We start from the raw sequence: 21,982 nt of genomic DNA, 5'->3' as shown, positions 1-21,982 counted from the left end.
AACTATAACCATTAGGACATATTTGGAAACATTAAATTGCTAAATGATTTGATTTAGAAAACAGATAAATGATATGAACTGAAATGATTTAGAAATCAAATCACATGTTTTGTACCCATTATAAGAAATGGGATTCAAATGGATTTGGAAATTAATTATTATGTTTGAATTTATTAAAACAGAATTCATTTTATTATTTTTCATTTCTACCATTTTATGATTTTAATATAATATGACATTATGAATGAATTTATAACATTAAATCCCCTCTCTTCCCCCAACATAAAAATAAATAAATAAAACATCATAATCATCAAAACTGTAAGATATAGTTTGCTATTTCCGATATCAATCAGCAAGTATATTTGATATAAGAACTAAGAAATAAAAGAGTGTACACACATTAAATTCATTACTTTCTTGAAGAGGCAATGCATAAATTCATGTTTTAACAGCTTATTTAGGATAACAACTAGAACAATTATTGGACAATGAACATCAAAAAGAGTCATAAAAGAGAAAACAAAAAAGTAACATGAGAGGAAAACAACCAGCAGGTGCTAGTTGCTACAAAGAGAATTAGTACTGTTAAATTCAAATTAATTACAGAAGCTATTTAGAACTAGAATTCCCAACGATAACCATCCCGTGAGCAAAGATAACATCAATTCAGCATCACCATCTGAGAAATAAAAGACTGCATTGCACTTAAAAAAAAACTATGTAGAAATATATTTTGAGAAAAAGGGTTACAGTCATAGTGTAAAAAGTTTTACACAGTCATTCAATCACAACTCACCATGCATAATAACTTTGTTGACTTTTAAAATAATTATCTTAGAGTAATTCAAGCGGTGATTTATAATTGAATAACAGTGTAAAATTACTTTACACTATCAATGCATAGGCGTTAAACTCATACTTTTAATGTTATGAAACCCGGTCCCATCATTGACCCAATTGGAGAAGTAGGTCAATGGGTCAGTGGTCCAATCGGTGGGTCAGTAATTAGTCCAGTTTGACTCGATATATATTAAAAAATTCAAAAATTATATATATATATATTATAGATTTGTTCTAATCTTCCGTAGGAGTAAAATATCCTAAAAATAAGATTAAGTTTTTCATCTCTCAATGGCATACTTAATCACTCAATTTGCCAATGTCCTAATGGCATAAATATTTGCTTGTCTTTTTTCGCATATTACACACATGCTCTGTACCACTCTTTCCTCCTTAGTCTTCACTAAAGGCAACTAATACCAAATTTATTTTAATATTAAATATAAACTGGCCAAAGGTAACAGATTACAAGGTTTTTGGAGATAAAATGATACACAGTGGTCCAAATTTAAAAAGCAATTTAGAGTTTATTATATGCAAAATATTGCAAATGTATTGGGAATGGCAGGAAATATGGTAAATGCACTCATTTAGAAATTGGGACCGTGAGGTCCACAAATTAATAAGAGCAACTCTTTCATCTACTATTAATTCAAAATCTTCAAATACGAAATTAGGAAATCTCTGAGAAGACAATGGCCATAGACCCTCAAGTCTAACACAGCACATAGGATCGCAGTATCAGAAACCACACAAACTTTTCCAACAACTTGAAGACTGAGGTGAGTTGAGAAATTTCTCACTTTCTCTCTTAGTTTTTATTGATTTCAAAATGATACATATATACAAGACACAAGAGAGAGAGAGACGGACTATTAACAGTGACAATTCACTGCTGCCTTCTAAATAAAGCTTACCAACTAAGCTACCAAACATAGATAAATACTAAAATATTCAACACTCCCCCTCAAGTTGGAGTATATAAATCATATGTACCAAGCTTGGAACAAATAGTCTGAATTTTGGGTCCTCTTAAGGACTTAGTCAAAATATTCGCTGGCTGATCATCAGAACCAATGAACTCAGTGACAATCTCCTTGGACAGAAGCTTCTCTCGAATGAAATGACAATCAATCTCTATGTGCTTAGTCCTTTCGTGAAAGACTGGGTTTGAGGCAATATGAAGAACAGCCTGATTATCACAATGCAACTTCATTTGCAACTCTTCACAGAACCTCAATTCTTGCAAAAATTGTTTAATCCACGAGTTCACAAGTAACCATAGCCATAGATCGATATTCAGCTTCTGCACTGGACCGAGCGACAACAATTTGTTTCTTGCTTTTCCAAGAGATAAGATTTCCTCCAATGAAGACACAATAGCCTGATGTAGACCTCCTATCCATGGGATAGCCAGCCCAATCAGCATCACAATATCCCGATAGTTGCATATTACCCTTGTCTTCATACAACAACCTTTGTCCAGGAGCTCTCTTAACATATCTCAGAATACGCATGACAGCATTCCAATGGTCCAAATGAGGATTTTGCATAAATTGGCTAACCACTCCCACAACAAAGAAGATATCAGGTCTAGTAATGGTGAGGTAAATGAGTTTTCCCACAAGCCTCCTATATCTCTCGGGGTCAGGATAAACTTCACTTTGATCTGCCATGAGCTTTAGATTTGGATCCATAGGGCTTTCAACAAGTCTACAATTTTGCATACCAGTTTCTTCTAAAATATCAAGAACATACTTCCTTTGAGAGATCACAACACCATCTCCTGATTGAGCCACTTCAATACCAAGGAAATATTTCAAATATCCCAAATCTTTGGTCTGGAAATGACTGAATAAGTACTCTTTTAGCTGGGTGATCTTAGTAGTATCATTCCTTGTAATCACTATATCATCAACATAAACCATAAGATAAACACATTTTCCAGGAGATGTATGACAGTAAAAAATAGAGTGATCAGCTTCACTTCGTTTCAGTCCAAAAAGTTGAACAACATGACTAAATTTACCAAACCAAGCTCGAGTAGATTGCTTCAACCCATAAAGAGATCGGTGAAGCTTACACACAAGGTCATACTCCCCCTGAGCAACAAACCCAGGAGGTTGCTCCATATAAATATCCTTCTCAAGATCACCGTGGAGGAAGGCATTTTTAATATCAAGCTGATGGAGGGGCCAGTGACGAATAGCAGCCATAGCAAGAAACAGACGAACAATGATGATTTTGACTACATGAGAGAAAGTATCACAGTAATCAAGGCCATATACCTGTGTGTAGCCTTTAGCTACCAAGCGAGCCTTAAGCCGATCAACCTTACCATTGGGCCCAACCTTAACAGTATAGACCCATTTACAACCCCCAATTGTCTTGCTAGGAGGAAGAGGAACGAGCTCCCAAGTACCATTATTTTCAAGAGCCTGCATTTCATCAATCCTAGCCTGTCGCTAGCCAGGATGATCAAGTGCCTCATGGACAGTGGAATGAATAGTAAGGGAAGACAATGAAAAAACAAAGGAACCATATGAAGGAGACAAACGATGGTAACTTAAGAAATTATAAATAGGATGAGGATTACAAGTAGAGCGAGTACCTTTCCTGGTGACAATGGGCCAATGTGAGTCAGAATGATGAGAAGAAGTGGAAGGAGAGGAATGATCCATGAGTTGAGGACTGGTTGAAGAAGAACAAGGATCACGAGGAGAGGCTTCAGGTATTGGAGATCCAATCTACCTTGTCCTATGTTGATCTGTAATCAGAGGTGAAGAGGCAACTTCAGGTGAATTTGGTGGGGAAGATGGGACAACACTGACATTTAGGTCTGAGTTACCTAGAGGATAAGGAGAAGGAATAGGAAGAACTTCCTGGAGAGACGAAGTATGGTCTATGGAGGGTGTGAAGAAGGGTGTGTCTTCAAAGAAGGTTACATCTGCAAACATGTAGTATCATCTCGTGGTTGGAGAGTAACACTTGCAACCTTTTTGAAGACGAGAATAGCCTAAGAAGATACATTTGACTGATCTAGCAGAAATTTTGTCTAAACCAGGAGACAAATCATGAACAAAACAGGTACAACCAAACACTTTAGGAGAAACATGAAATAATGGATCATGAGGAAAGACAATTGAGTGAGGGATTTGGTTTTCAAGAGAAAAAGAGGGCATCCTATTAATTAGGAAACAAGCAGTAAGCACCGCATCTCCCCAATGATGTGTAGGAACATTAGAATTTAGCATTAGGGAATGTGCAGTTTCAAGAAGATGACGATTCTTCCTTTTTGCTATACCATTTTGTTGTGGTATGTGGACTGATGTAGAATACCTTTGGAAGACAAAAAGGAAGAAAGATCATGAGAGAAATACTCTTTAGCATTATCACTTCTGAAAATTTTAATTGTTTTTCCAAATTGATTCTCAATCTCATTGTAGAATGACATGAATATAAGCAAAAGTTCAGATCTGTCTTTCATTAAATAAACCCAAGTACATATGTAGAATTCATCAATGAAGGTTACAAAATATCGAAAACCAAAAGATGTAACACAACTTGGTCCCCAAATATCAGAATGAATGGTAGAGAAAGCCGAGTTACATCTTTGTACAGTTTGAGGAAATGATGACCTGACATGTTTTCCTAGTTGACAAGACTCACAATCTAAGACTCGAAGATTCTTAAGACTAGGAACCATCATCTTCAATTTTGGCAAACTTGGGTGACCCAAACGATCATGCAAAAGTTTGGGTTTTGAGATTGCAAAAGAAGACCCAGGTGGACTGGATTCCAAGTAGTAAAGTCCTCGTTATTCATGTCCTTCTCCAATCAATTGCCCCGTCCCATGTTCCTAAATTACAAAAGAATTAGCAGTAAAAGTTACTGAACAATTTAACGAACGAGTTAACTGACTTTATGAGATTAGATTATAGGGACACTGAGGAATGAATAATACAGAATTTAATTTCAAAGAGGGAAACAATGAAACTTGACCACTTCCTTGAGATGCAACCTTGGAGCCATTAGCTACAGTAACAATGTGAGGAATTTTTGGAATGGAAAAGGATGAAAAGGAGGACTTATTACCATAAATATGATCAAAGGCACCTGAGTCGAGTATCCAAGGACTAGGACCTTCAATGGATTGAGAGATACATGCTGTTGAAAAACATGGTACAGATGAGGATTGAGCTTGGTTGCTGGGTTTCTCGAATTTAAGCTTCAAATACTCCTGATACTCCTCATCAAAGAATCTAAACTCTGCTTTCTCTGATCTAGAAACATGTGTGACCTTGTCGGGAAACCCATGCAACAAATAGCAATTCTCTTGGGTGTGACCCATCCTCTTGTAGTAGGTGCAATGAGGACATCCACCCCTTCCACTGCGACCTCTTCTACTGTTGCAGCCGCCTCCTCTACCACGAGATGCAACCATGGATGACGTCTCCATACTATCAGCAGGATTTTCATCCTTCGATACATGAGGCACGCGGAGAAGTCTAGTGATGAGGGAATCCATTGATGGAACCTGGTCCCCAGCAAGTACTTGATCACACACATGATCAAAGTTTAAGTGTAAGCTTCTCAAGATGAGGACCATGTAGAACTTGTCCAGTTTTCTGTTCACTTCTTCCAATGAATCAGCCACAAGGAACTTTCTCAGCTCTTCCACGGCAGCTAGAGCCTTACCCACATGAGCGATCATGTCATGGCTGGTTTGCTTAAGGGCTGTAACCTTCATGGTTGCATCAAACAAGCTTTGGATATCATTGGCAAAAATTTCCTAGGCCTTCTTCCAAAAAGAACGACACGTTTTAAATGATCTAAGAATCTCCAAAATATCTGACTCAACTGATTGCCATAACACAGCGCAGAGTTGATAGTCAAGCTTCTCCCATTCAGGTCTTTTGTCGTTTGGAATGGAATCAGAAGCTTTCTCCAAATGGTCATGGTATCCTTGACCAAGAAACCATAGTTCCACGGAAGAAGACCACGATGGGTAATTTTTCCAATTTTAGTTTAGCAGTCGTGATGGTTGGGGTTCCAGAGAAGGAGAAAACAGGTCCAAAGGAAGCCATTTCAGGTCCCAAACAAGAAATCCTAACACAAAAGAGGGAGAACACACAAGAGCTGATAGAAAAGCTTGTCGGAAGAGAGAGCTAAGGCCTGAAATGAGCTCAGGGGCTGACGACAAAGTTGTCGGGACCAGACAGGTCAGCTTTTGACGACGAGGTGACGGCGCGTGGGATCCATTGGCAGCGTGACTACCAGGGGTGGGTCGCACTTTTCGAGGCGAACCTAACCCTGGTCTCGCCAAAAAAAATGGTCGGAGATGATGACGGTTGGCGGCAGTGGATGGCGCGGCGGCGGACAGAACCCGCTCTGTTGCCAACTTGAAGACTGAGGTGAGCTGAGAAATTTCTCACTTTCTCTCTTAGATTTTATTGATTTCAAAATGATACATATATACAAGACACAAGAGAGAAAGAAGGACTATTAACAGTGACAATTCATTGTTGCCTTCTGAATAAAGCTTACCAACTAAGCTACCAAACATAGATAAATACTAAAATATTTAACACAACAAAACCACCAACAGATAAAGAAGTAGCACATATACTGCTCAAAACGAAAGATCAAAGCCAAAAAAGCACACAGCTAACAGCTTCCTGAATGATTCTCGCTCCCTATGAGCAAAGAATTATTGAAAGGCAAAAAAAAAACATAAGAAAACAAAATGACACCAAACTAATTTCGATTGCAAATTACTAATCACAGGACTTGGTCGTGTGGTCCAAATCCCATAACCAACACCAATTTTTTTAATAATTAAAAAATAACACAAGGTTCAAATCATGTTGTAGGCCACCAAGCCAGCTCAAAAACATTCCAGAATCCAAATAATGAAACAAAAACAAAAAACAAGGTTAAAATAAACCCACAGTGGTAATTCTCAAAATCAGAGCACAGAGTTCACAAACAACCAAAATCCAATAAGCAACAGCTTAAAAAAATTAAAATTAAAACCAAGAGCTCTCTCAATCAAAACCCAAACAAGAGCTTGAAAGAAATACCCCTTTTTGAAAGTTGTTGGCAGGTAGGGAGGCAATCTTGAAGAAGTCTCCACAAAAATACAAGGACCTTTGAAGGCGTTACAGATTTCCAGAAATTAGAGATCCAAAAGGGGGCGACGAGCTTCCAGTGCAGTGGCGAATGCCGATGACAAGTGCGAAGATGACAAGCTTTGTGCGACAGCCGACGACGAGCGTGAATATGAAGAGAAGGGAAGAGCATGGTGGCCTGTGGCCATGAAGATAAGCTGATCCGTGAAGAGAAGTGACTGAGTGAGATTTTTTAGGGTTGATTCAAGACAACGCCATTTTGGAGCTTTTTTTTTATGAAAAAAACCCAGTCCGAGTTTCAAAAACCAGCCAAGTTGTTAGGTTTACACAAAACCAGTCGAGTTTGATCGGGTCATCCCGGGCCAAATGCATGGCTGGTCCAATACCCAAACCAGCCTGGTTATGCCACCAGGTCCTGGTTGGACCGGTCCGACCGGCCGGGCCGAATCGGGTTTTCCAACTAATCTAGTAAAAGCATAGCTATGCTAATAGATTCACTAAATTGCATGATGCGTGTAGCTCAGCTAACATTGATCTTTAATAGGAACCAAGAATAAAATTATGGTTTAGAGTGACTTTATACAACTAAAAACAGAGCTTCGAGACAAACATAACAGTCTGCCCTACTTCATACAAAACAAACCCAACATTCCCAACCCCCTCTTTCCAAGCACACCGGCCTCCTAAATATCCCTTTGCATCAAGCAAATTATTTGACTAAAATGCTAACCACCTGCCACCTCAGCTAACTAATACAAGGGAATCAACTAACATTTCCTTAGCAAAGTTAATAAAACCAATAGGACTCACGAGGAACAAGACAATGACACCAGCTTATACATCGCTTAGTGATCATTAAGGATGCAAGATGAAAAAAAAAGTCTCGAAAATGCTTCACGGGGAGTTCAGAAAAGACTTCACTGCAGCATCTCAATTATGTAAGTAAATAATATTACAGTGGCCTGAAGAAAAAGGGATGTGTTCTCATTGCCAATAAAGAGTACACCACAGAACAATGTGAGCAACTGTGATATGCATTTTTTAAATTTACAGTTCTCAATTCATACACAATTGTGAATACCAATAAATCGTAAGATTGAAACCCCCCACTGTTGCCCTGTAACATAACAGACAAAGAGTACATCCTGAACCACTTTGAACCTCTAAATCTGCAAAATCCAATCACAACCACCCCAAACTAGGTAAATAATATTACAAACATGAATTTGAAATGCTCGAGAAAATTAAAAAGCAATAAAATGAACTAGGATAGGTTTAGGGTTTAGGGCTTACCTTGAGAAACCGCAGAAATTGGTGCAAAAGCAGAAATCGCGAGTGAGAGAGCTTGAGTTCGAAGAGCGATAACGAGAATTTCAAGAATGGATCCAAGGAGCGAGCAACTGATTGCCCTTCGTTCGTCGAAAGGGGGTTAGGGTTTCGGTGGAATCAAATATAGTTTTTTGGAGTGAATTTTAGAGAACATAATCGGTGACTCTGCTGTTGTTGGATGAAGGAAAGAAAAAATAAAACTTACCTCCCAAATCCAAAAATCTATTTTTATTGTTTTAAAAATATGGTAAAAAGTATTTTAACAGCCAGTAAAATATAAACTCAAAATTATCCAAACAAATTTTGAGTTAAAAATATCATTTCAAAACTGAAAATTACCATGCCTTAGTCTTCATTCTATGCTTTTATTTTTTGTACTCAAACTCTTTTTTTGTACTGCTCTTTTTAAATTAGGATTAGGTTTTAAATTTTTATTTATTTCAAAAATAATAACAAGTCTCAATAAGAAATAGTAGATAAATAAAATATATGAAAAATTATTTCCTTCTTATTCTTAAGGGATAAAATACATATTTTTAAAATTATTTTTAATTTATTTATTTAAATAGAAGTAATCATTTTAGGATGGACTAGGATATTAATATTTTCCTTTGCGGTCACGATTAAAGATAGAGTTCGACCAAATCTAGATTGGTTAGGACCCTACATGAACATTTAGATTGGAGCCAATTTACAATTAGAAGTCAAAGGAAAAGTGATAAAGTTTTTCTCAAGCAACACTAACTTATTTGCATGGCCCATTGTTGACATGTCATGAATCAATTATAAGTTCATAAGCAATAGCTAGACCCATTTGCAGAAAGACATTCAAAGATGGACCCATAACATTAAGGAGCCTCTAAAGGCTTTTTAAGAAACTATTAAGGGATTTTCTTCCTGCATCCAACACCATTTCTTCTACACTTAACATATGGAATGAAAAACCAATTTTGTCCTTCATGCATTGATGCTTAAAATGTGAGATACAGATTGGATTGGGATTTCGTCTATCTGCATCATTCGTTCACGCTCACTGCATTTCTCCTCTCATCTTCTTCTCTTCAATCAGTGTTTGATCTTCATTAATCGGTGGTTCATCTTCATTAATTCGCGTGTGCTTGTTGTTGGTGTTCGTCATCGTCTCATTATCGCTGTCGTGAGTCGCCGTGAGTTCTGTTGTCACCTTCTGTGTTTCTTTTGAGCACATTTTGTTTTGACATTTTCAGGAGAAGCACACATAGAATAGATCAGGGTAGGCATTTCCCGAAGTTTACTCTTTAGAGTCACTATGCTACATACATCAAGCTCTTCAAACCACTTGGATATGGTTTCCATCTCTTCGGTTATGCTGACTTTGGGCTCAGATAAACCTTGGTCTAAAAAACTTAGCCTCCGCCAAAACATATGGATTGTGTCAAGTGGTATGCTACCAAGAACATATCTAGCTAGCTCACATGCACATGGAAGACCATAAGTAGTTCTCATTATACATCCACAACGAGAACTGTCAATGCCAGCATAATTTACACGCTCAAACTCAACAGCAATCTAATTTAACGTATACCTTGATATCGTGCCAATTAGTCTCTTATATAAGGTTACTTTTAAAAAATGTCTGACCACATGTGTGTTTGTCTCAAAAGATGTCTTAATTTCAGTGTGTTGCGGAGTGATCCTATTGTTCATGGTTTCTCAAACACTACATAGGTTTTCAAGGCTATTATGCAATAGTCTCTTTAAGGCCTAATGTGCAGACTCAACCCTGCATTTGAAAAACAAACAATTATTTTTATCCATTGAAGTGTTGTTATTAAAACCAATATACATTTACAATTGTCCTACCTATTAGTTGTTGTGTTTCCTAGATGCATCACCTTATTCGTCTAGGCTTTAACAAATCTTTGTTTGTGGGGAATCAACCATGTTTGTTTGACATAGTTAAAAAACATTGGTCATGGTGAGTAAGCAATTTCAAACTTCATAAGACACTCATTGAACTCTTGCTCGGAAGGACAATCCACCAGACTCCCCCATGTTTCCATGACATAACCCCGTGCATTTTTTTGACCCACAAAGGTTTTACATTTTGCTTTCACATTCTTATCAATGTGAAATTGAGACAAAAAGTTAGTTGCCTCAGGGAAAGTAGTTTTCACTGCATTCATCAATGTTGAATTTCTATTGGTAACAATAACTTGAGGGATTACATCACATCTCAAAAAAATACCTCGAAATAGTTCCAGAGCACAAACAACATTATTTATATGTTTTTCATCCAAATAGGCAAATGGAACTGAAAATGTCATCCAGTAGGTGTCACACCAACAATGTCAAGTAAAGACATCCTGTATTTGTTTGTTTTGTAGGTACTATCTATAAGAAATACCAAATTACAAGCATTGATTAATTCACTAATCAGAATGACTCCAAAATATATCACATACATCTTCATCCTTCAGCCTATGTCAATGAATATATTAATCGTGTTCAAGAAGCTTCATTAGTTGTTGCATTTCACTATTACTGCCTCTAATAGAAGAACGATATGCATATCTTGCATTGTACACTTGCTTCATTGTTGTACAAGTGTTAGCATTGTGCTCCTTCAAAGTGAGAAGAATATTATTTGGTTTCACCATTAACTTTGTCATATCACCAATAATAATCTTCTCATCCTTGGTTAGTCGACCAACATATGGATGTCCAACGAATGACTTAGTCAATGCATGATTATGACTCCCACATATTAACTTCACCATCCACTCTTCACCTCCCAACACTTGTTTCACTCACAGCTTAAAAGGACACCCACATTTTCTAATGTGAGTCATTGTTCATACTAAATCTTTCTTATATTCCCTATATTTTCCTCTCCTCTCACAACCAATTAAAACATATGAGGTTCTTCCTCTCTTTCCAGTATTTGTGTCTGACCTTATTATCATCATCACAAACCAAATATCATACACAATAAAGCGAGTTCAATGCAAAACGTCATCACGGGTAACAAACACCTACAAAAGGGATAATACATGTCTAGTCTTCAAGGAACATTCATTTACTTACTTTAATAAAATACAAAATTATATTAATACCTGAGAAGTATTGAAGACATCAAAACAATCAATTTTTTCAAACACACCTGATTTTTCTTCATTGTCTTCATTCATATTAACTTCTTCAGACGTTATGTTATGATATCCGTAGGGGGTAGGAATCACAACAAGGTGGATTCAGATTTACAAAACATGAGTGGAAAAATGAAACCAAATCCTATCCCCATTGGATTTTAGCGGGACACATATGGGGTGAAGTGACATACCTAAACCCAAACTCAAACCCGCTTCTCCAAGTCAAGGAAAATCAGGGTGGGGTTGAACAGGTACCAACGGGTTCAATTTTTATTGCCAAGCTTATCCATGGGAATTGAAGATTAAGTCAAAAAATTTTAACAACTCACGCATTTTGTTCAACCAATTCAATTAGACCCCCTTAATCTACAACTACTATTCTACTAAACTATATAAGATTGTGTTTTATTCTATTAGATGATGATATTGATTTCCTCCCAATAATTCAATTAATTAGTGCGGAATTTATATTTATTCTATTTTATTATATTATATTAAATTAATCATTGAATTAAATCTTAAATTATTAGTTGATATGAAAATATTAATTGACTGATTAATATATATATATGTGTGTGTGGGGGGGGGGAGGGAGAGTGAGTTAGTGGATGGAAATTTTGTACTATTATATATTTTTACTTTTTTTAACATATCTTCTTTCCTCTTGTTCTAATTTCTTATTTGATCATAATTTTTCTCATTTTATTATCTCATGACATTCTTTGTTTTCTCTAGGTTTTGATTTGTGTTTTTCCTATATTCTACATATAATCATTATGATCATGTAGTTGACATTCTTTTCTATTTTTATTTTCATTTTTTTTTGTCATTTGTTATGGAGGTCATGTTATTGATTGATATATATATATTTGCAGGTATCTAATTGTGGATAATTTTCAAGGTATGATTAGAAAGATATTGTCAAAGTCTCTAACATGTTAAACTTATTTTAATCTGTCCAAATTGATTTTTTTATATTTTTACCTTTATTATTTTTTGGCATTTATCATAATTGCCACAATAAATTTTTTAATAAAAAGGGAAAATTAAATATAAAATTGAGTGGCCAATATTTATTTATTAATTTCAATAAAGTTTAATTTCTTATGAAATTTATTCACTTAAAAATATTCAATGAGTTATTATAAAAAATTACACAAAATTATTTATTAACATTTTTTTACCATACTAAAATTTAAACCTTGCAAATGAAATTATACAAGATTTTATTATTGATGAAAGTATATTTCTCTATGGATATTTATTTATTTTAATAAATTTTCATTTCTTATGACATTTATTCACTAATTTTTTCAATGAACAAGTTATTTTTGGAACTAATTTAATTTAAAATAAAATTAACCATAATAAAATTAAAAACAAAATTGATGTAGGTAAATGACTTAATTTTTGGAATAATTCAAATTAAAAGGAAAGATATAATAATGCATATATGTTTATAATTAAAATTTTAAAATAATATAACATGAAATTCATCAAATTGTCAAGTATCAATTCAAACAATTAACATTAATATAATTTATTTTATCCTTCAATTCCAACCAAAATGAGATGATGTTTTTTAATCACAATTTTTTTACCATTTAAACATTTTTAGATGAAATTTAAAGCTTAAAAAAGTAATCATATTGTAATTAAAAAATATTCTCAATTTTGTTATCCCAAAACAAGCTTGCAAACCATAAAATAAATAAACAAATAAAAAAATTAAATTAACCTTTTCTAAAAGAAAATCAAAAGAGAGCATGCATACACCACCAAAGTGAAATAAATCATACCTAGCACAACACCCCAATAATAATATTTTTCTAGAGCACGTGTATATAAAAATATATTTAAATATTTATTGACATATTTAGTGACATATATTTATTAAAATTTAAACTAAATAATTAATACTATATTAAAAGTTCAAAATAATATAAAAATTACTCTTATAAATTATAAAAGAGGAGGAAGCCAATTATATTAATGTAACTTAAGTAACTATTATAATATTTTATAATTTGATATAGAATATGATTTTTATAGATCCATCGATTGAATTATATCTACATATTACCAATATTTTTTATGTGAAATTTTGTTCAAATTAAATAATAATAATAATGATAATAATAATAAGAAGAAGAAGAAATTAATCAAACGATTCATATTTTAGTATATATTAAAAAATTTATATCACGTCAATTTTAATTTGTATGAATGAGGTGGTAAATAATTTTGTATTAATATGAATTTTTTTTATATATGATTCAAATGAAAGAAACTTTTAATCTAACAATAGATTTTAAAAAAACATTATCTAATTGAAAGTTATTAAACAGTATAATAATTGATTAAAATTATATCGATATAACTTAATCTCTCTCATTATAAAATATGAGTTTAATACCCCATGCAAAACTAGTTTTTAAAATAAAAGTAGGTTGACTAATGACTCCTTTGATAAGAATTTAATTCTTTATTATTTTTTAGAGTCTTACTTACCATATGTTTAAGATATTAGTTAATGAACACAATGTTATTTATTCTAATATTTTTTTTCTATTTTTAATTTTTTAACCTTGCCTACAAACACTAACATTTGTAATTCTTTGAATTGATTAGAAAACAAAAAGCCATCAAGAAATTGACCACCACTATCCTCTAAAAGGTTAGCATGAATTGAATGGAACTTTATTTCCAAGAACTTCCTTGCAGTGTGTTTGGTTTGCATTTATATTTCCTATTTTCATTTTCTGAAAATTGTTTTCATTTTTAAAAGATTAGAATTCTGATAACATGTTTGGTTTGACTTTTTGTTTAAAATGATATCCCTTGTCACCATGTTTTCATTTTACCCAAAATGAAATTTCTGTTTTCAACTGAAAAATATTTTCATTGAAAACGCGATTTTATCCATTTTCTGGTTTGTTTATTTTCAAAAATCCAACCAAAGATATTTTCATCACCATTTTTTTTAGTGAGAATGAAAACATGAAACAACCAAACCAAACATCCCCTTATTAATGGAACCTTATTTTTTAATATTGTTAAAAAACAAAAAATATTTTGACTTTGACTACTCGATCACCAAACGATTTTTTTTTGTAAAATCTTTTTGCTTTTTTTAAGCAAAATTCATTAGATTAAAATTCAAATCTGAATAAAAATGGTATGAAGACTATCCTAGGTAAGGCTAACATAGATTGAAATCTTACTCATAAAAAAACATTAATAGTAGTATTTAATATTGTTAAATCTATCTCTTCTAAAAATAAAAATGATGTACTTTTAAAAAATAAAAATTAATTAAAAAGTCAATCACTTAGATAATATATATATAATTAATTATAAAAATTTGTATATTTCGATCATTATTTTATAATTAATAAAAATAACTGCACCTTATCTTTAAAACTACAACTTTTTTTTATCAATATGGTATAATTTGCTTTTAGAATTATTAAATATTTTTTTAAACAAATTACTAATATGAAATAAGTCATATTTTATATATACACGAATAATTTTATAACAATATGCATCAACAAGTTCTAAGAATTATAAATGTTTTTTTTGGCCTGAATAACATTTATATAAAGTATTCATTAACCTTCTTGATAACTAATACTTACCTGAATCTCTTCTTATAATCATAATTTTTCATTCATGAAACTCAAATTTGAGACATTGCTAAAATGAATCTAGTCTAGGTTCACTTGGACCAACAATTTATTTGTAGAATAATAAATATAAAAATTGAAATTGTAAAATATAGAGTAAATAATATATATTAATAATATAATTCAACAAAACTAGCTGAAAAGTTAGTTGATAACTAATAGTTGAAAACTGAAAAACTAGTTTATTAAATTAGGAGTATTCAATAAAGCTAGTTAGTGTAGTTAAAAAAATATAAAAATATAAAAATACAAAAATAATAAAATATGATTTATTAAAAAAAGATAACAAGAAAAATAAATAAATATATTGAGAATAAAAGTGGAAGAAAATATAAAAAAAAAAACTAAAAATTAGAAATTAACATTTTAAAAATTATACTCCAATTAGCGTTTCAAGCAACATTAGAAGCTATTAAAAAACATTATATACTGAACAAATAAATGAATATTTCAACTAATAAAAAAATTAAAAACTAAACAAACAAATGAATATTTCAACTAATAAAAAAATTAAAAACTAACTAAAATATCATATCGAATATAGTTTATATATAAAAAAAAAATTGTTCTAATTGGTGATGTCAGCGGGTAATCCCATATAAATTCTTCTCAATTAAGTGCAATCAATTTTCTTTTTATTTTTTTTATTTTTTAATAAATGCAATCAATTGAAGTATTCATTTTAATTATTTATTATTCTTCATTAAACGCAATCAACTTGAAAATTTGTTCCTATTATTTTATTCTTCTATATTAAAATCAAAATCATGCATGACAATTACTGAATTGTCTAAAAAATTGACTGAATTTAAAAAAAATTATGATTTGAATATTGAACCTAATAATGCAAGCATATATTTTGATTCAAACTAATTTATAGTAGTAATTCTTACCATCCATTTTTTTATGGTTAAAACATTCAAAACTAAAACTACAAGTACATATTTTGATTTCTATTAAAACATTCATGATCCGTAAGATTTCTATGATTTGAATATTTTGAAATAATAATAATATAATTTATTTTCATAATTTATATTTATTATCTTTAATATATATTTTATTATTTAATAATTTATAGTATTTATGTATTATAGTGATATATTCATGATAATAAATTATTATTACTTATTAATTATTAATATAAGAAACGGATAAATATAAATTATCAAATAATACTATTATCTTAATTTTTGCACACAATCTCTGATTTGGATTATTAAGTAATACTATTACCTTAAATATAAATCATTTCACAATTGATAATAAATTATTATATTTCTTATATATAATTACCTTGAATACTAACAAGTAACAAATATTTATTATTATTGATTTGAGTTTATAATAATTTTTAAAAAAAATCAATCAATTTCTACATATATTAGTCATAAAAAAATTTGTTAATTTTTTTATATTATTATTTGAAAAAATTGTATACATGATAACTATTACATGTATCAATGGTAAATTTATTTAAAATTTTAGTAACTTTAATTTAAGTATTCTAATTAATATGCTATGGAGTATTCATCGACTTTGCTTATGACTCATGTCAATTACTAATACATCCAAAGGACTTGAACCCCGAAACCTTACCTAAGTCGACTTGTGTCTCACTCGATCTAATGACTTGTTGATTCTATTTGTAATAATTTGATCTTATATGATAACTTTAACATAATTAATTAAGTAATTATATTTAAAAATCTATTATAAAATAAAATTTTGTCTCGTGAACATATGTCACTCTTTTTAACGAATATTAGTCATAAAAAAATCATTAGATATTTCATATTAATAACATAATTAAAAAAAATAACAAAAACTAAATTAATTTTTTAAAAGAAAGTAAAAAAGAAACATACAAGACATCACTAAAATAAAACAAATTCTATCAAAGACAACACCTCCTATAATAATCATCATCTTAAAATTGAACTATAGAAAAATATATTTAAATATTTATCACCATACATTTATTAAAATTTAAATTAAATAATTAATAATATATAAAACTTAAAAATAATATAAAAATTACTCTTATAAAATATAAATTTAATGTCCATGTCAGACACTAGATATTAAGCTACTGACACAAATAATTATATTTTTTTGCGAGCCATGAATAATTATGTTAACAATACATAAAAATTATTCTAAAATATAACCTACCCCACTAAATTTTTTAAAATATCAGTTTCAAAATTGCGTTAGTTTAAGTAACTGAATCCATATCCAAATTCAGTATTGTTAGAGTTTAATATTGATATAACAAATTTATAAAAAAAATTATATTATTATTTAATCATAAATCATATTAAGATATAATTTAAAATAAATTTATAATAAAAGTTGTTAAAAATTATTGCAACGATGGATGATTTATTAAATTCTTAAATTCTATTTTATTTTTATTTTGCAAATTATAAAAAGGTAGAAAATGAGGAATTGCACTTTGCGAAGGGTAAGAAAGGAGAGAGAGAAGCTGCGCACCTCTTCATACTAGTGCTGATTGCTGAAACTGCCATCGCTCGCCATTTGCACAAAGATCCCAACAACACTTGAAAGTTGAAACAGAAAAACACCAATCCCTCATCGTACTGTTCCGTTATCAATTCTCGTGTTTAAGGTTTGGTTCCCTTGGACCCTGTATTTTTCAATGTACTTTGATCACTTTTTTCTTTCGAAGTTTGTCTCTTTTTTTGCTTCTTCTTCTTTGGGTCTTTGACTGTTTGCTGGGTCCGCTTCAATTTATGTCTTCTTAGATGTTTGTGTGTGTGTTTTTTTTACCAGTTTTTCCATCCCTTTGGAATACCCTTTATTTTGGATTGGTCAACTTGCTCATTTTTGTATTAATAATGAAAATTGGGTTCTCTATTTTCTTTTTCTTTGAGAAAAAAATTTGGATGTTAGATGAAGGGTTTAATTCCTTATATTTGGTTGGTGGATTTTTTTTTTTTTTCATTTGGACCACCTGCTTTATTATCTGGTAAGTTATGTGTCTCAAGATGGGGTTCATTTTGTTTTTCTTTGATGGTGGCTTTTGTGCTATTTTATGTGCAGACAAGTTTTTTTTTGGTTTCTTTCCCAAAATTTCAGATTTGGGTGAGATATTGATTATGGAGTTTAACTGGTGTGATCTCTCTTAGATGACACTGTAATGTGGCTTTTGGGTTGTGTCTTTATATCAGTTTGTTGGACAATCAATTAGTATCAGTTTATTAAGTACCTTTGCTATATGATTCTAAACTAGATTTTTTCTGTCTCTTACCATCTTTGGCTGGTTCCAAGATTCAGGACACAATTTGCTTGATACATTTTCAAGTTTTCATCTACATGTTTTGATTTTGAAGAATAAGGAGTATGCAATTGACTACTACAGATATGGTTTTACTATAAGTGGCCTGTATATGGTTTTGGGTCTTGCAAGTGTAAGCAGTATGGAGGATATTCAATTGGATATCAGTTGGGACAACGCTGTCTGTCCCATATGCTTGGATTTTCCTCATAACAGTGTTCTCCTTCAGTGTTCATGTTATGATAAAGGATGTCGTGCTTTTGTTTGTGACACAAATCAATTGCACTCTAATTGTTTGGATCGCTTTAAAAATTCATGTGGCATGCCATCCTCTCCAGCGTCTAATGCAATTTCCACTGAAAGTACTGAAAATAGTGATGATCCTGAGGTATCAAATGGTCAATGCAATCTGACTTGCCCCTTGTGTAGAGGTGAGGTTTCTGGGTGGGTTATAGTTGATAAAGCTCGCATTCATCTTGATGAGAAGAAGCGTTGTTGTGATGAGGTGCGATGCACTTTCATGGGAAGTTACTTGGAGCTACAGACACATGCTCAACTTGAACACCCTCATGCACGTCCATCAAAAATTGATCCTGCCCGCCTGCTTGATTGGGAGAATTTTCAACAATCGTCAGAGATCATAGATGTTTTGAGCACTATTCATTCAGAAATCCCCAGAGGGGTGGTTCTAGGAGATTATGTGATTGAATATGGGGATGATGATGCTAGAGACGAGTTTGAAGGCTTCCCTGGAGATGAGGGCAACTGGTGGACCTCATGTATTCTCTATTTCGACAACTTTAGAAGATCCAGAAATAGAAGAAGGACAAGAGTCAGTCATACAAGAAGGGATAATCGCCGTTTAAGTTATGATACTTCAAATTCTGATGAAGGTTCTGTAGTATCTATGGAGTATGCAGATTATAGGATAGAAGAGATTGATGATGAGATTGTTAGTACTAGTGGCTCTTCAAGGGGTAGCAGTGGTTATCGCAGGTGCATAGACTTTTCCTTCTTTATTCATTTTTGCTCTTACTATACAGTAATATTAATGTCATTTCCATCTCATGCCTTTTACTTTTACTTTACTTTCTAGGTTGTTAAGCTCTGACAATTTCAGTAGAAGACTTTGCAGGCAGAATTTGTTCACTATTTTTTTTTGTATCAGGATAAACAGTTTTCTAGCGCTAAAGCTGTATTTTTCTAAAGCACAACATTCTAAACAATTACTAGTTTCTACTGTTCCTCTTTCAAGATGAACATGATTATGTATCAGTATACACTATACAGTTTACTAGAATCATATTCTTTTTACTATGCTTCGATGTCAATAATCTAACTCGTCATATTAGTGAATGGTGTTTAATGTGCATTACTGTAAAGCATAATATTCTGATTTGAAAAAGAAACATGATCTCACTCATTATTTGCTACCTGATTTATTGTGGTTCATTTCAATGTATATCATACTTAAGAAGTGGTTATAGTTGTAAATTTTGTACTAGTTAGCTTTTGAAAGTTATTATTCAATAGTTCTTTACTTGCTATTGTATTTTAAGAGAATGGTATGGTTTTCTTACTGTTTTTCTTTTTAATGTTGGTCTTAAAAGATACTTCCCTCTGGGCCATTAATGATGAGATTTCATCTGATTCAGTATACACTATACAGCTTACTAGAATCATATTCTTTTTACTATGCTTCGATGTCAATAATCTAACTCGTCATATTAGTGAATGGTGTTTCATGTGCATTACTGTAAAGCATAATATTCTGATTTGAAAAAGAAACATGATCTCACTCATTATTTGCTACCTGATTTATTGTGGTTCATTTCAATGTATATCATACTTAAGAAGTGGTTATAGTTGTAAATTTTGTACTAGTTAGCTTTTGAAAGTTATTATTCAATAGTTCTTTACTTGCTATTGTATTTTAAGAGAATGGTATGGTTTTCTTACTGTTTTTCTTTTTAATGTTGGTCTTAAAAGATACTTCCCTCTGGACCATTAATGATGAGATTTCATCTGATTCAAGTGTTTTGCATGTTCTACCATTTTCGAATTTATTCAATGTGATAAGTAATACGGCTATCGAAGGATTCTATGTGATTGACTATCATAGGAGTGACTTAGTGTATTTGATTTAGAGTTCTGTGGCTATTTGATGTTTGAACTTTGAGTTAGAATGATTTTCTTCAGTTGTCTTCAGAATTTCGGTATCCTTATTTCATTTATGTTATTCACAGATCCCATAGATGCTGTTCCCGCTTTTATGACAATTAGGTATGTGTTGACAGCTTAAGAAGATCCTTTATTGTTAAAGACCCCTGATGGCTTAAACTAACTTACTAACTAATTGTAGATTTCATTCTGGCTAGGAAGTTCACAGTGATGGTGCTGGGGGCTTTTTGTTCCATTACCTTAAAATTACTAATGAACTTTCTCTATGTTTGCAGGCAGCATGTGAATTGAATGAAAGAAAAAGTCAAGGGGGCATGGAAAACATTGTGTTTCACCATGCAAAGATATTACATTTAGCTTGTTTGTTGCTTTTACCATGAGATGTGGTGATTGGAGAACTCTATAAATTTGACAGTTCCTTGTGGTCACATACTCAATTTCTTTTGTTTTTTGGTTTTAGCTTTAAAATCACAGTTTCTGTCTGAATCTAAGGAAGTGTATGCTAGCAATCAGAAGCCTGTTAATTTCCTCATAGGCTAGTGATTTAGCGAGCATTCTGCTGCCAAACTATGGGAATAATGAATTTTTTTAATTTTATTTTCCTTGTACATATGGATATAGCTAATTGATTGTGATATGTTTAGAATACCATAAAGATGACAGTTTCCATGTCACTCCAAAATTATTCTATATTTTGCCCATTTACTGATTGCCCACTTGACTTCATATATGAGGCATTTACAAAATTCTTACATTTGTAACTGCACAATTGTACAAGTGGTTTTTCTGTATGGATTCAATTTGGTTCCACTTGACTTTATGTTGTCAAAATATTTAACAGGACCTTTTCTAAAATTGTGGTCCAAATGTAAGAATTAGTCTTTGCCTCCTGGACGTGGAATATAGAAGTAGAAGATTTCTGAAGACCGAAGATATTTAGGTTTTGTTTGGATAAATTTTTCAATAAACGTTTATACTGATTATGCACAAGTTACAATAAGTTTTTCTTCTTGCACAAAAGAAAAATAAGTTTTTTTTTCTTCTAAAAAAATAATCTTAATCTATGCATGATGTAATTTTAACTTATAATTTTTTTTATTTTTTTCTTATTATTTTATTCTCTTTTCTTACAAAAAAAATAAAATAAACAAGACCATTCAATTTTTTATATAAAGGGTTGGTGCAAATGGTCTATTTAGCATTAGAAGTCATGATTGATTTCAATCTGAATACAAAATTCATTTGGGTTAGTTATAATTATGTATTACAAACGAGATTAATCTTTAATCCAGTCGGGTGAAAAACACCTATAATCTCTAATCCGGGAAAAAAAAATTATTCATTTTTTATGTTTAGAATGCCAAAGATAGTTTTACA

The 21,982-nt window shown here is 31.8% G+C and overlaps 1 protein-coding gene across 3 annotated transcripts; it reads left to right on the top strand.

The window, feature by feature from the left end:
• The first annotated feature begins 17,570 nt into the window (after window positions 1–17,570).
• Window positions 17,571–21,306, top strand: LOC114377059. 3 transcript variants are annotated; one of them, XM_028335439.1, is made up of 4 exons: window positions 17,571–17,755; window positions 18,424–19,420; window positions 20,671–20,707; window positions 20,881–21,306. In XM_028335439.1, the coding sequence occupies exons 2-3, from the start codon at window positions 18,537–18,539 to the stop codon at window positions 20,705–20,707; spliced, it is 921 nt and encodes a 306-aa protein (XP_028191240.1). In that variant the 5' UTR covers window positions 17,571–17,755; window positions 18,424–18,536; the 3' UTR covers window positions 20,881–21,306. The 3 variants fall into 3 exon arrangements, with proteins under 3 accessions (XP_028191240.1, XP_028191239.1, XP_028191241.1); XM_028335438.1 differs by having other exon boundaries at window positions 18,418–19,420; XM_028335440.1 differs by lacking the exon at window positions 20,671–20,707 and having other exon boundaries at window positions 18,418–19,420.
• The last annotated feature ends 676 nt before the right edge of the window (window positions 21,307–21,982 follow it).

Source organism: Glycine soja, chromosome 11 (genome assembly GCF_004193775.1).
Source record: "Glycine soja cultivar W05 chromosome 11, ASM419377v2, whole genome shotgun sequence".
Classification (NCBI taxonomy): Eukaryota; Viridiplantae; Streptophyta; class Magnoliopsida; order Fabales; family Fabaceae; genus Glycine; species Glycine soja.
The sequence above is the reverse complement of the archived record's forward strand: the minus strand, read 5'-3'. Positions and strand labels throughout refer to the sequence as shown.

Bases quoted from the DNA above. Each gene is read 5' to 3' on its own strand.
- LOC114377059 (XM_028335439.1), top strand. From the start codon at position 18,537: ATGGTTTTGGGTCTTGCAAGTGTAAGCAGTATGGAGGATATTCAATTG. The intron at 19,421-20,670 runs GTGCATAGACTT...TGTTATTCACAG, and splicing joins GGTAGCAGTGGTTATCGCAG to ATCCCATAGATGCTGTTCCC.